This window comes from Chaetomium globosum, genomic scaffold, assembly GCF_000143365.1.
Source record: "Chaetomium globosum CBS 148.51 scaffold_1 genomic scaffold, whole genome shotgun sequence".
NCBI lineage: Eukaryota > Fungi > Ascomycota > Sordariomycetes > Sordariales > Chaetomiaceae > Chaetomium > Chaetomium globosum.
In genome coordinates, this window is record NT_165976.1 from 921,792 (window position 1) to 934,005 (window position 12,214).

Consider the following 12,214-nt stretch of genomic DNA (forward strand, 5'->3'; position numbering starts at 1 on the left):
TAGCTGAGGGTCCGGCACGCCCTAGGGCATAGCGGAGTATAAATAATAATAATAACTAACAAGTGAGTTAGGCATTCGGACCTCAGTGCAGGCGTCTCAACACCGGGTGCTGTTTTCAAGATGCTTGATGGTTGATCGGACATAAATGCAGGGTCGGGTGTATTCCTGAGAGACAGGAAAGGCCAGGTCCGGCGGGTTATGGGCAATCCCCTTGGCTAAGGGCGTCGTTGCCAAGGCGAGTTCAGACCATTACGGCCGCAGCAAAAGCTTGGTGATGGAACTGTACCGAGTAACAGATTATTACAAGAAGGTACATACATACCACCATACAGACACATCCCCAAGGCTTGCTCAATCCATTCTCATTGAAGGCGGCACTCTCCAACAGCCCTGCCTGCTGGTAGAATTTTGTACCGAAATCTATACCCAGTGCAAGGTCTTGAGGAACAAATACCCCCCCTCCTCCCGCATCAAGGTCCGTAACTTGCCTTGACCATTATCATTGAATATATTGACGAAAGGAAGCCACTGAAAGTCGACCTCGAGATTTAGATCCAACAGCCCCCTCCCCAACGACGCACCCGTCACCCCGAACGCACTCCACCGATCCCAAAACCAGAAAATGGCGCAATAATTATGACGTGCAACGGATAGTTCGGCTGTCGGGCGGTTGAAACAAGGTCCCTTGTCCGCTAACGCTCGTTCTTTTCTTTCACGGTTTGTATGGAAAAATGGAGGCAGAACACCAAGTGTTCAAAGGACGACATTATAATCAACACAGGCTCGCTGTGATCCTCAGGCAGCTCAGGTTACTCATAACTCAGCCCCTTACACCATGATACAAGAATCCAACGGAAATGGCAGATGCTTCGGACTACGCCCCCTCTCTTGACATCAAGACTCGCAACCAGAATACCAACCAACCTTTCACAACTCGTCACGTACCAAGATCGCTGAAGAGCCACAGCTCCAACGTGAAGATAGCCACCAACCACAGGTTACCGCGTCTACCCAAAACGCAGCAGCTACAACTTCACAGAGGTCTTCCTCTACAAGTCTGGAACGAGAAATACCGGTGAAAATCATATGCACTTTTCTGCAATAGTATCAAGCTTGCGGCATCCAAGTTGAAGGTCAACCTCTGCAGCTAGGCAATGACACCCTCAGGCGGAAATGACACGCCGAAAATGGAAAATATATCGTCGAACGGAAATGTGGCTGCGAAGGAAGAAGATCTGCTCATGACATGTCGCCGGAGCTGGGCGGTCCCGAGAAAGGGTAGTAATATTATCCTCTCTTGTCACATATCTCTCTTCACAAAGGCCATTAAACACCTTACTCACATACCGGGTTCTATCGCAGCCATGAATCTTTCGGCACCACCGCGAAAAGTTAGAGGCAGAAAACATGCAGGCATGCCTTTTGATGGAGGACACGACGGCAAAAAGTGACTCGGATACCGGGAGTCGAACCCGGGGCTGTTGAGAGAGCAGTCACTCCTGAGAAGTGAGAGTCAACGATGTTACCGCTACACCATACCCGATTGAATCAGATGTGGTTCCGATGTTGTTGCAACAGCGAGCGGGAGCCTGCATTATGTGCGAGTGAGCGTGTGTGTCTGTGGAGCGGGTGTGGGCCGTGAGGGTTGTGCCCCTGTCGTGGAGCGAGACGCGAGATGGAAGCGAGATCCACCACTGAGCTGTCTTTCGAGTTTGTTGACTGACTCGGGTGCGCCGAGAAGCCCCCGAGGCCAATTGGAGCCAATTTCTGCTCCTGTGTGTTGTGGTTTGACTGTGACTGTGCCTGTGCCTGGGTTAGGCAGTATTTGCTATGTTGGCTCTAATATTCATTTCATGAACCTCATAACTAAATGTAGAGCGGACTGCCTAGATATCAAGGTGACGTCCATGTGACAACAATGTATTCATGATCCTAGACTAGGACCATCTATTGCACCTATCTAATACCAGAAACAGTTTATAACACCAAGTTGTTACCTGGGCGCGTATGATCGTTTCAGCCCTATGAACTAGAATGTGTCCCCCTTACCACTATGTGAGGACCATTGGCATTATTATCACCCCCCAAAGTCCCCCGACCACATTCTAAATCTATAAAGCCAATGGTGACTACTGAAAAAAATCCCGGTAGTCTCTCGTTATGCCCACGCCGCTGTTATTATCATTGTTTGACCCTGGTAAGGGTGCACATCTTCGGAATCTTGATGGCTGCCTACCCGTACAATTGATATTGTGCTGCTGCCACATAACTCGTACGTTCAAGAGTCTAGCCAAGCATATAGGTGTCTTGAACCTGTAGTGAACTCTGAAAGTGGTTTGCTCATCGCCTTGAAGTTGCACTCGATCCTGAAAGACGTCTATCGTTGCATGACCTAAGGTAGGCACTTTTTCCGGGGGTAAGAGACGTGCAAGCTATGGTATTAGGCCCTGCGACTATAGTGACACTGAATGCTAATAGATAGTTCCAAATGCCAATTGGACTTGATAAACACTGTTCCACTGCCAACGCCAATTGATGGTTTCCTCGTCTGCTTGGCATAAAAGCGCGGAAAAGGGGTAAAACCCAAGCAATTCCGTGTGAGGTCGGCTTCTACCAAGTAATCCTGCTGCCAAGTAGCCAATTGCGTCGCCATGTAATTAATCTAGTGCACTGCTTGTGTCTTCACGACGGCGCCAAGGTCCTACATATAAAGTGGTTATGTTACTCTTTCGAAAATCACCTGTCGCCTTCTCTATCCGTCCCGGTCCGCCCCGCTTGCATCGGTCGGGTCTTGGAAGAAATCATGGCCAAAAGCGGCAAGTTATGGACCGTTAAATATCCATTTGAGGTGAGTTGCCGCGGCGTGAGACATCAATATGTGTGTAACGTTGGCTCGGAGTGCGGGGAGGACTTGGCCCGCGGGGAATAATGAGTCAACAAACAAGGTTCCGACAATCACCATGGCAAGCAGGTTGCCGTTCTATTAGGTAGTACTTATATCAGGGGCCGGGTGGTCGTGCCTGCAAAAATTTATAGCTGCGATCTTCCCGCCGCTTCTGGGGCGGAAAGTCTCACCTCTACCTACACCCCGCGTGTTCAACAACAAATCGGGGACCGACAAGATGCATGCAAAATGGGCGGCCGTTGCCGCTTTTTTCGCCCAAGCCCAAACAAGCGTTGGAGCTCTCGTATCTTTGCCAGGTACAACGGCCACCATTCCGTCATGGCATTTGCAGTCTTCCGCTAAAACGGGAACCAACCTTGAGGCCCTTTCACAAACTGGCGTGGACACCACCTCATGGCATCACGTCGACAACTCCAAATGCACCCTTATGGGCTGCCTGATTGAAGCCGGGGTATACGATCAAGAAGAATTGTTTTACTCGGAAAACCTGCGCACTGTCGATGAGAAACAGTTCTCGGTTCCATGGATTTACCGCCATGAGTTCCCACTCAAGCCTGAGCCTGGCCAGCACTTCTTTTTGCAGACCCACGGCATATCCTCCCGCGCTGACATTTTTCTCAATGGCAAAGAGGTCGCATCCTCATCGGAGCAAGTAGGCTCATACGTAGGGAACAACTACGACATCACCGGGGTCGTTCACTCCCACAACGCGCTTGCGATCCAGGTGCACCCAACCGACTACTATCACGACCTTGCCCTCGGGTGGGTCGACTGGAATCCCTGGCCAGCAGACAACGGCACCGGTATCTGGCGAGACGTTGAGATTAAACAAACCGGAGCGGTTATGCTTGAGCCGCTGCGGGTTGTCACACAATTAGGCCCTACGCTTGGGGATGAGCCAGCCAATATCACCCTCAAAACACAAGCCCACAATCTCGAAAATACCACCGTCACCATCACAGCCGTGGCCCACATCACCTCAGACTCCGGAGGACACTCCATCACCATCAGCAAAACCGTTACCCTCGCCCCCCTCTCCAACACGGAACTCGTCCTCTCCACAACCATCCCCAACCCCAAAATCTGGTGGCCGCGCCAATGGGGCGCCCAACCCCTCTACACCGCCACCCTGACCACCACCCTCGCCCACACCACCCACCCCACCGACCACGCCACCACCACCTTCGGCCTGCGCACCGTCACCACCACCCTCAACGCCCACAACGACACCACCTTCCACATCAACTTCCGCCCCTTCCAAGTCCTCGGCGCCGGCTACGCTCCCAACCTCTTCCTGCGCTTCTCCCCCGCTAAATGGGAGTCCGAGCTGCACTACGCGCTCGACCTCGGCCTCAACACCATCCGCCTCGAAGGCAAAGACGAGCACCCGGCGCTCTACGCCGCCGCCGACCGCGCCGGCATCATGCTGCTCGCCGGCTGGGAGTGCTGCGACAAGTGGGAGGCCTGGAGCTACAACCCCGACCTGGCCGTCAGTCCGGTGCCCGTGTGGGATGCGGAGGACTACGCGGTGGCAAAGAGCGGCATGCGCCATGAGGGCGCCATGATGCAGGCGCATCCGAGCGTGCTGGGGTTTGTGATTGGGAGCGACTTTTGGCCGGATGAGAGGGCTACGGAGGGGTATTTGACCGCGTTGGAGGAGGTGGGTTGGCAGCTGCCTGTGTTGGGGTCCGCGTCGAAGAGGGGGTTTTCTCAGCAGACGGGTCCGAGTGGGCTGAAGATGGCGGGGCCGTATGATTGGGTGCCGCCGGGGTATTGGTGGGATACGGAGCCGGCGGAGGAGCGGTTTGGGGCGGCGTTTGGGTTTGGGTCCGAGTTGGGGGCGGGTGTGGGCACGCCGGAGTTGGGGTCGCTGAGGAAGTTTCTGGGGGAGGCCGAGATGGAGGATTTGTGGAAGAGTCCGAATAAGAGTTTGTATCACATGTCGAGGGAGACGTCGCAGTTTGAGACGAGGGAGATTTACAACACGGGGCTGTGGAACCGGTGGGGGGCACCGATGAGTCTGGACGACTATCTTATGAAGGCGCAGCTAATGGATTATGAGGCTACGCGGGCACAGATGGAGGCGTACACGGCCATGTGGAGCGCCGACCACCCTGCCACCGGGCTGATCTACTGGATGCTCAACAACGCCTGGCCGAGCTTGCACTGGAACCTCTGGGACTACTACATGCGGCCGGCGGGGAGCTATTTTGGGGCCAAGGTGGGCTTGAGGATGGAGAATGCCGCGTTCGACTACGTCAAAAAAGCGGTCTGGCTGGTGAACCGGTCGTTGGACAAGCATGGGGAAAGGAAGGTGGAAATCGAGGTTCTGGACCTGAAGGGGAAGGTTGTGCACAAGGATTCGGTGGTGATGGCGACGACCCCTAATACCAGCAAGAACATCGTGTCTCTCGCAGAAGCGCTGGGGAACGTTACGGACGTGGTGTTTCTGCGGTTGGTCCTTCACGATGGCCCCGCGAAGGGGAATGTGCTCAGCCGGAACGTGTATTGGGTTGCGAAAGAGCCAGACGTCTTGGACTGGGCGGGCTCGGACTGGTACTACACCCCTGTCAGCAACCACTCCGACTACACTGGGTTGGATGATCTCCAGCCGGCAGCGGTCCATGCTCACGGGGTCCGGACCGGTCATCATGTATACATCACACTGGAGAACAAGTCCGACGTCCCGGCGTTTTTCGTGAGTCTGAACTTGGTGGATAAGCACGGGGATGATGTGCTGCCGGTGACGTGGGAGGACAATTATGTCACGCTGTGGCCGGGAGAGAGTATCACCCTAAAGGCGGAAATTTCAGGCGCAAGCAACCATGCGGGGGAAGTTGTGGTTGTGGGCAAAAACGTTGCCAGGACGAGCATAAGATTGTAATGACGTGGAAGGTTTTTTTCATGAGAAGGTATCGCCGTACCGTTGAAAAGGTCTCCCCGTACCGTGGTACAAAGGGTAATCTCCACTTTTTCCCGCGCTAGTCTGGAACAGGAAGGCGGTGAGACCGGATTTCATCTGGTCGGGCTCCGGTCGCAACGGTCAATTGAACAAGGTGCCCTGAACCGTTCCAAACCACTGGAATCGATCAATTTTGCAGTATATTCGCTCGAGCAATTGAATCGGGTCGATACCGAACCTGTATGCCATGCTCTGATTGGCTGAAGCTATCTAATCTGCCTCCTGATCGACTCCCTGAGCCTCGTGCGTGCTGTGGTCTAAGCCCTGAGCCTCTAAGGCACTTGCCAGGCGAGCCCTGGTGGCACGGCTACCTCTGGTGGTCTTCGTGATGCCCCCGCGCCGTGATCCTGGTGTTGATGCCCTTGCGCGCGCCGTTCCGCGCCGTGGTGCGCGCTGGGCCACAGCGGAAGCGCTGGGAGGCGTTAAGGATGGTGCTCCAGCAGTACTGCTAGCTCTGCTGCCACCCCTGCCTCCTCTAGAGCCTTTACCCCTGACACGACGGCCTCGAGTACTTCCAGTGGCCACCACGATGGTGCTTCGCTGGGAGGGGGTTGCTGAAGGCTCCCTATCGTCGTTGTCGAAATTCACACGCTCCTACTGTGATGGTTCTCTTCGGATCGAGGGCGCTAGGCCGGACTGGCGCTGCGTTGACTGCTGAGGGAGCTGCGTAGCCAGCGGAGCAGTAGATCGAGGCGCCGATGGATCAGGGGCAAAGACCTCGGTGTTGCGCGGCCAGGTCGTCGAAGTGCTCGAGGTCATCTTCGTACGGCGCCATGGTTCCTGCGCAAATCGTCAGTTTCGGCGGAGATCTACGGCGTTCGAAAGCGTTTACTCACGCGATTCTAGAGTAGTAGCTGCTGGATCGCTGCAATTCCCGGCGGTGGTGCGCAATTGGTTCGAAGATTTGGTGTTGTGAGTGATTGTTGAAGAAACTTGGGAAAATGACGTCATCGCGGCAGAATTAATGTGGGTTGCCTGCGCGATGTACCTTTTCTGGCGGAAATTGGCCGGGGTTAGGGTTATGTATGGGAGAACGTGTGGGTCTACGGTACGGGAGGACCTTTCCTACGGTACGGCGATACCTTCTCTTTTTCATACCTGTCGGGGTATGTCCGTTTGTAGACCATAATCCTGTCCGGAGGACAATATTGCGCTCAAACTTTTGGAAATTACTATGCAAAACTGATAACTGGGAGAAATTATTTATTATTATTATTTCTCTTATCACGCTAGGTACTAAGTACATGCGGTCCCTCAGCAATTAACTCGGTAGGAAAAACCATGCCTAAGCTGGATGAACAAGAGTGACCGTGCCCGCTGCGCGCGGGCCCGCCAAAGGAAGCCTGGAGGAACGGGCCGGCGCAGGTAAGCCATAGCGGCATCAGAATATGGTTGGTCGATCAGTTTTAGGACGGTTGACGAATGTTGGGAAAGCAAGCAAAAGCAGTTCTTTGGTCAACCTCAAAAGCTAGTCATACAGCCGCGCCTTCTTCCCGCTGTGGATCTCTTGCTTCTGGCCGGTTCCGGAGAGCTTGGTTCCTTTCTTTTCTTTGTCGGGGTCCTGCTGCTCGAAACGGGTTGAGCGTCCAATAATTCTTCTGTGTCCGAAGCATCGTTCGAGTCGTCGCCATGTAGATCAATAGTTAGGTGAGCCGTGACTGTGGAAGGCGGTGATATATACCTGAAGATGAACCTGTGGGCATCTGATCGGGATCAGCCGTGATCGAGTCTAGCTGTGCTCCAGGGCTGGATGGTGGTTCGGTCGCTTCGCGTTCTGCGGTTTCTGGGGCAACCGGCGAGGAAGATGGATTCTGAGGCGAGGAAGTGGGATTTTGAGCACGGCCTAGTGAAGAGAACGGGTTTCTGCTTGCGACTGCTCCGGGGCCAGCCGATCGTGGTGTCGTTGGTAAGTTGCCGACAGGGTCCGATGATTTCGGCGTCGGTGTATTGTTGGTTGACGGGGAATTCTGCCGAATGAGTTCCCAATTGTCGGCGAGAATCACCAGAATTCGAAAAGTGGGATCGACTTTCCGAGGGCCTTGGATCAGGTCGCGGTCTAGGACCCCCAGGAGTCGACCACTGCACGCGATCCACGATCCCTTGGGAAAGGGGTTTGCGGCGGTCCGCATCCACCCGGCCAGAGACTTCCAGGGTTGCTGGTCGACGGGGAAGAGAACGAGGACGTGGCATATGTGTATGCCTTTGCGAGGAGGGCGGTCGTTCTCTGGCTGCAAGTAAGACCCGAGTTTGGCGAACACCGAAGTCTTGACCAGCGGCTCCGGCCAGACTCCTTGCTTGATATGAAAGGTATCTAGCTCGACGGGGCCGGCAAAGGACACATGTGCTGAAGTGCTTGGCCAAGGAGCTGTCTGGTCGGGACCACCGAGCTGGCGGGGGATGACACTTGGAAGTGTTAGCAGCCAGGTCCTGCTCCAGCGCAAAATAATGGGGCGTACGGAGTCAAGCCGCCATCACTGGGCAGTGTCAGCGCCACCTGTACGGAGTGGGTTTCGTCTGTCTCCTATCTATTAACGCCTACGCCTTGGAAGGTAAGTTTGAGCAGGACGAGAAATTTGTAGAGGTAGGTATCAGGGTCCTCTTGGCGTAAAAGAAAACTGCTTACAAGTCACATACAGAAACGCAGTCCTGCACCTTGCCCTCTTCGTTCCATGGGAAGGTTTCAGGCTGAGCCAGCGGACGATATACCAGGACTTTGGCGATCGCTCGAGGGGCAGCTGGGCGCCCGAATCCGCTCACACTTCCAGAACATCGCTCTGCTACGCGTCTCGGCGGACGATGCCCGTGCTGATCGAAAGCTGCAAGGCCTTGAAGAGGACTCCGAGGACGCCGTGGACGGACTGGACTTTGGCGACCAAGTGGGCGACGATGACGGCGTCGGTGAGGACGTGGAGAGTATTAATCCGCAAGCCCACCACGAAGCCTTCCTGGATGTCCTATCCGCGGTCCGACGTAGCGAAATCAAGGATATGGCGGCGCCCTCGGCCCTGAGGCGCTTGGACGAAGAGGCGAGGGCAGTTGACCCAAGCCAGGACGACAGCAATGCTGCCCAGCGTGGTCGCCATTTTTATACCATGTTACAGGACCTCCAAGACTCGCCTTTCCGCGGCATGGGACTGCCCAGCCGCGAGGAGATCGACGCGGTATTGAAGGTCCAGAAGAAAGAGGACAGCAGCGTCACGGGGAAGATCTAGGGCAGGCAAATGAATCCGTCTTCTGCGCATGCCGGCGAGCCACACGGGAGCCCACGGTTGCCCGTTCACGGACGCGAAAGATCTCCAGAAGGGGTCGGCCCGGGCGGACAGATGCGGCTCGAGCTCGGACGTTATGCAACATACGTCGATGTGGCCCTGGGGCTCACAAGGCACTGGACTTTGAATAAGCTCCAGTCGATGGCAGTCTTGCTACCGGCGGCGTTTCTTGACGAGCGCGGCACACGGCTGCAGGAAGAAGGGGGTCGGCAGCATTTCCAATACATCGGCGGCGAGGGCGGCACCGGCAAGTCTCGCGTCATACACGCCATCAAGGACATGTTCCGGCTGAAGGACGGTCTCCACACGCTGCTCCTGACGGGCGCCAGCGGTAACGCGGCCGCGCTTATCGGCGGAGTGACGCTGCACTCGGCGGCAAATATTGCATTCGAGGGCAGGGCAGCGACAGCAAAGAACATCTCGGAAGAAGAGAAGCTGCGGTGGAAAAACATGATCATGCTGGTTATCGACGAGATCAGCCAGGTGGGCGGTCTCACGCTCGCGGCGGTGGACAGCCGCCTGAAGCAGTACAGAGACGACCAGCATCGACCGTTCGGCGGGATCCCAATAGTCATGTTCTTTGGTGACTTCTTCCAGTTCGACCCCGTCCTGCAGACCAGCCTCCTCTTGCCAACGCCTAGGGACCCCGGTGGACAGAGACCGGACAGCTCGGCAAAGCACCTAGCAGCGCATAAGCTGTTCCTCCAGTTCACGAACGTCGTCATCCTCCGCGAACAGGTCCGCGCGGCCGGCTGTCCAAGGCTGCGGGGTTTCCTTCGGCGCCTGCGCAATGGCGAGCAGACCGAGCTAGACTTCCAGCGGCTATGTCAGCGCGTCTATACACCGTCGAGCGAGTCCTCCTTCATAGATGGCTTGAGAGCCATCACACCTCTGAACCAAGACCGGTGGGACATGAACATGGCGGCCGTCGTCCAGTGGGCTCGTGCCCACGGCAAGGACATCTCCATCTTTGTGGCCAAGCACGATACCGATTCGGGGAAGCGACTAAGTGTGGAAGAGCTGTGCCGCGTGCTTCGCTACGGAGACGACTCCCAGCTGCCAACCCCGGGCTTGTTCTTCTACGCTCAAGGGATGCCGGTGGTGGTGACTCGCAACCAGTTTGTCGGGCTAAAGGTGGTCAACGGGGCGCCTTTCAAGGCCGTCGACATCTTTCCCGACCTTGCCGCCGGCACCATCGCCCTCGCCAGCGATGTGACTCTTCATCTTGGACCGCCGGTGGCCGTCCTCCTTCAGTCAGACGACAGCGCGGGCCTCGCCATCCCCGGGCTCCCCAATGGCACGATCCTGATCAAGAGCAAGACGGTCGCCATCCCGAGCCAAATGCGGGGCAAAGAAGGCAGATGGAGGGGCAAGCCGGGTTTCAGGTGGGTCACCCACCGAACGGGGCTTCTTTGCACCCCGGCCTTCGCCATGACAGATCAGAAGAGCCAAGGCAAACAGTTCTCGGATGTGCTCGTCAACCTCAAAGGCGTCCACTCCAGCGGTACGGCGACTCGACCCAGCTTCATGAGCTTGTACGTGCAGCTGTCGAGGGCGCAGAGCTGGGACGGGCTGCATCTGTTTCGGAAACCGGGGCGTGGCGACTTTATTGAGCCCAAGAATGTGCTCGACAAAGACATGAGGGAGGCCATCCTCAAGCTGGAACGACGGGGTGAGGAGACCAGACGGCGGTTCGAGCAAGACCACAGGCACGAGTCGTGGTTTCAAGAATGGGCTGCCATGCCTGAATCTGGCCAGGGTACTGAAACCGATGACGTAGAGGACGCGGCGCTCTGGCGAGACCCTGGGGTTTCCGAGCTCAGATCGTAGCACAGCTCTCCAACGTTGCTCTGTTTTGGAGCTCTTTTCCAGCGGAATAAGCTGCTTCAATTAATATTTTTATTTTCCTTCTCAACTTGTTGCCGTGTTGCCCTGCAATCTGCATCTTTTCGTGGTCGTCGGCGAACCTGGCCGGGGGTACGCCATCTCATTGGCCCTTATAAAGCGGGGCCAGCCCCACAGCCGACAAACCCCAACAGACCGTCCGTGCACCACCACTGCCAAGCCCAACTTCGAGACGCTCATCGTCAGAGGCAAGTTCCTCCGGGCAAAGCAACATGGCTGCTTCCACAATCGTTAGGATAATGACAGTAAATCTTCACAGTTTACAGGGAGAAATGGCACGGCTTTTTTTTATGGGGCGTTTTATGGGGTTTTTATGGGGCGGAATTGGTCCGTGCTTGGAGCATGGTTTTTCTCGGAAAAGGAACCTTTCGGAAGTACTCGTTCCTCGCACGTTCCTCCAGGCAAAAGGAACCTTTCGGAAGTACTCGTTCCTCGCACGTTCCTCCAGGCAAAGGAACCTTTCGGAAGTACTCGTTCCTCGCACGTTCCTCCAGGCATTTGTCGGAGAAAAGGAACCTTTCGGAAGTACTCGTTCCTCGCACGTTCCTCCAGGCAAAAGGAACCTTTCGGAAGTACTCGTTCCTCGCACGTTCCTCCAGGCATTTGTCGGAGAAAAGGAACCTTTCGGAAGTACTCGTTCCTCGCACGTTCCTCCAGGCAAACCTCCGCACCTTCGTTGCGGCCTTGCCGCTACCCCGTGGATCCATCTCCTCGAAAGGGCTCACCCACCTTCCGAGGTCATGGGAGAAATTAGTATAGTTAACTAACTATGCGAAATTGATAAGAAACTTTATCGCGATCACTGATTGGTTAACAAGCACGCTCCGGCTCGAAGTTCACTTCGTCACCTGTCTTATGGGTTCTCCCTAAACTGCACCATTCATGCCCTCGCAATCCGTTCCATCCATCCATCCAGCCCTCGCAATCCGCTCGACCTTCGCGAACGTCGCCACTCCATCCGTTTGCACGTCTGCCGCTTTCAAGTCCAGGCTGTTTCTATGGAAGACGTGATAGTCGTTCTAGGCGGCGCTACTGAGGCGGCGGTGGAGACGGCTGTGGCACGCAAGACATAGTAACTTACTAATTAATTGCGGAGGGCCGTAAGACATCCAACACATTAGGGACGGAGAGTGTCGCGGCAGAGATAATTGGCATCAAAACAACTTCTTTTAT

The 12,214-nt window shown here is 55.5% G+C and overlaps 2 protein-coding genes and 1 non-coding gene across 3 annotated transcripts; 2 read left to right on the forward strand and 1 right to left on the reverse strand.

Annotated features, from left to right (window-relative positions):
* Window positions 1–1,451: 1,451 nt before the first annotated feature.
* On the reverse strand, window positions 1,452–1,543 carry CHGG_11151. Its single transcript has one exon. It is a non-coding gene; the product is annotated as a tRNA-Glu (tRNA).
* Window positions 1,544–3,122: 1,579 nt separating this feature from the next.
* Window positions 3,123–6,525, forward strand: CHGG_00305 (uncharacterized protein; the record flags this gene model as incomplete). Its single annotated transcript, XM_001219525.1, has 2 exons — window positions 3,123–5,785; window positions 6,156–6,525. 2 exons carry the CDS (start codon window positions 3,123–3,125, stop codon window positions 6,523–6,525), a joined length of 3,033 nt encoding a protein of 1,010 aa, XP_001219526.1.
* Window positions 6,526–7,671: 1,146 nt separating this feature from the next.
* Window positions 7,672–10,966, forward strand: CHGG_00306 (uncharacterized protein; the record flags this gene model as incomplete). The annotated part of the gene is made up of 5 exons (XM_001219526.1): window positions 7,672–7,773; window positions 7,928–8,101; window positions 8,288–8,416; window positions 8,504–9,028; window positions 9,080–10,966. The coding sequence occupies 5 exons, from the start codon at window positions 7,672–7,674 to the stop codon at window positions 10,964–10,966; spliced, it is 2,817 nt and encodes a 938-aa protein (XP_001219527.1).
* Window positions 10,967–12,214: the final 1,248 nt, after the last annotated feature.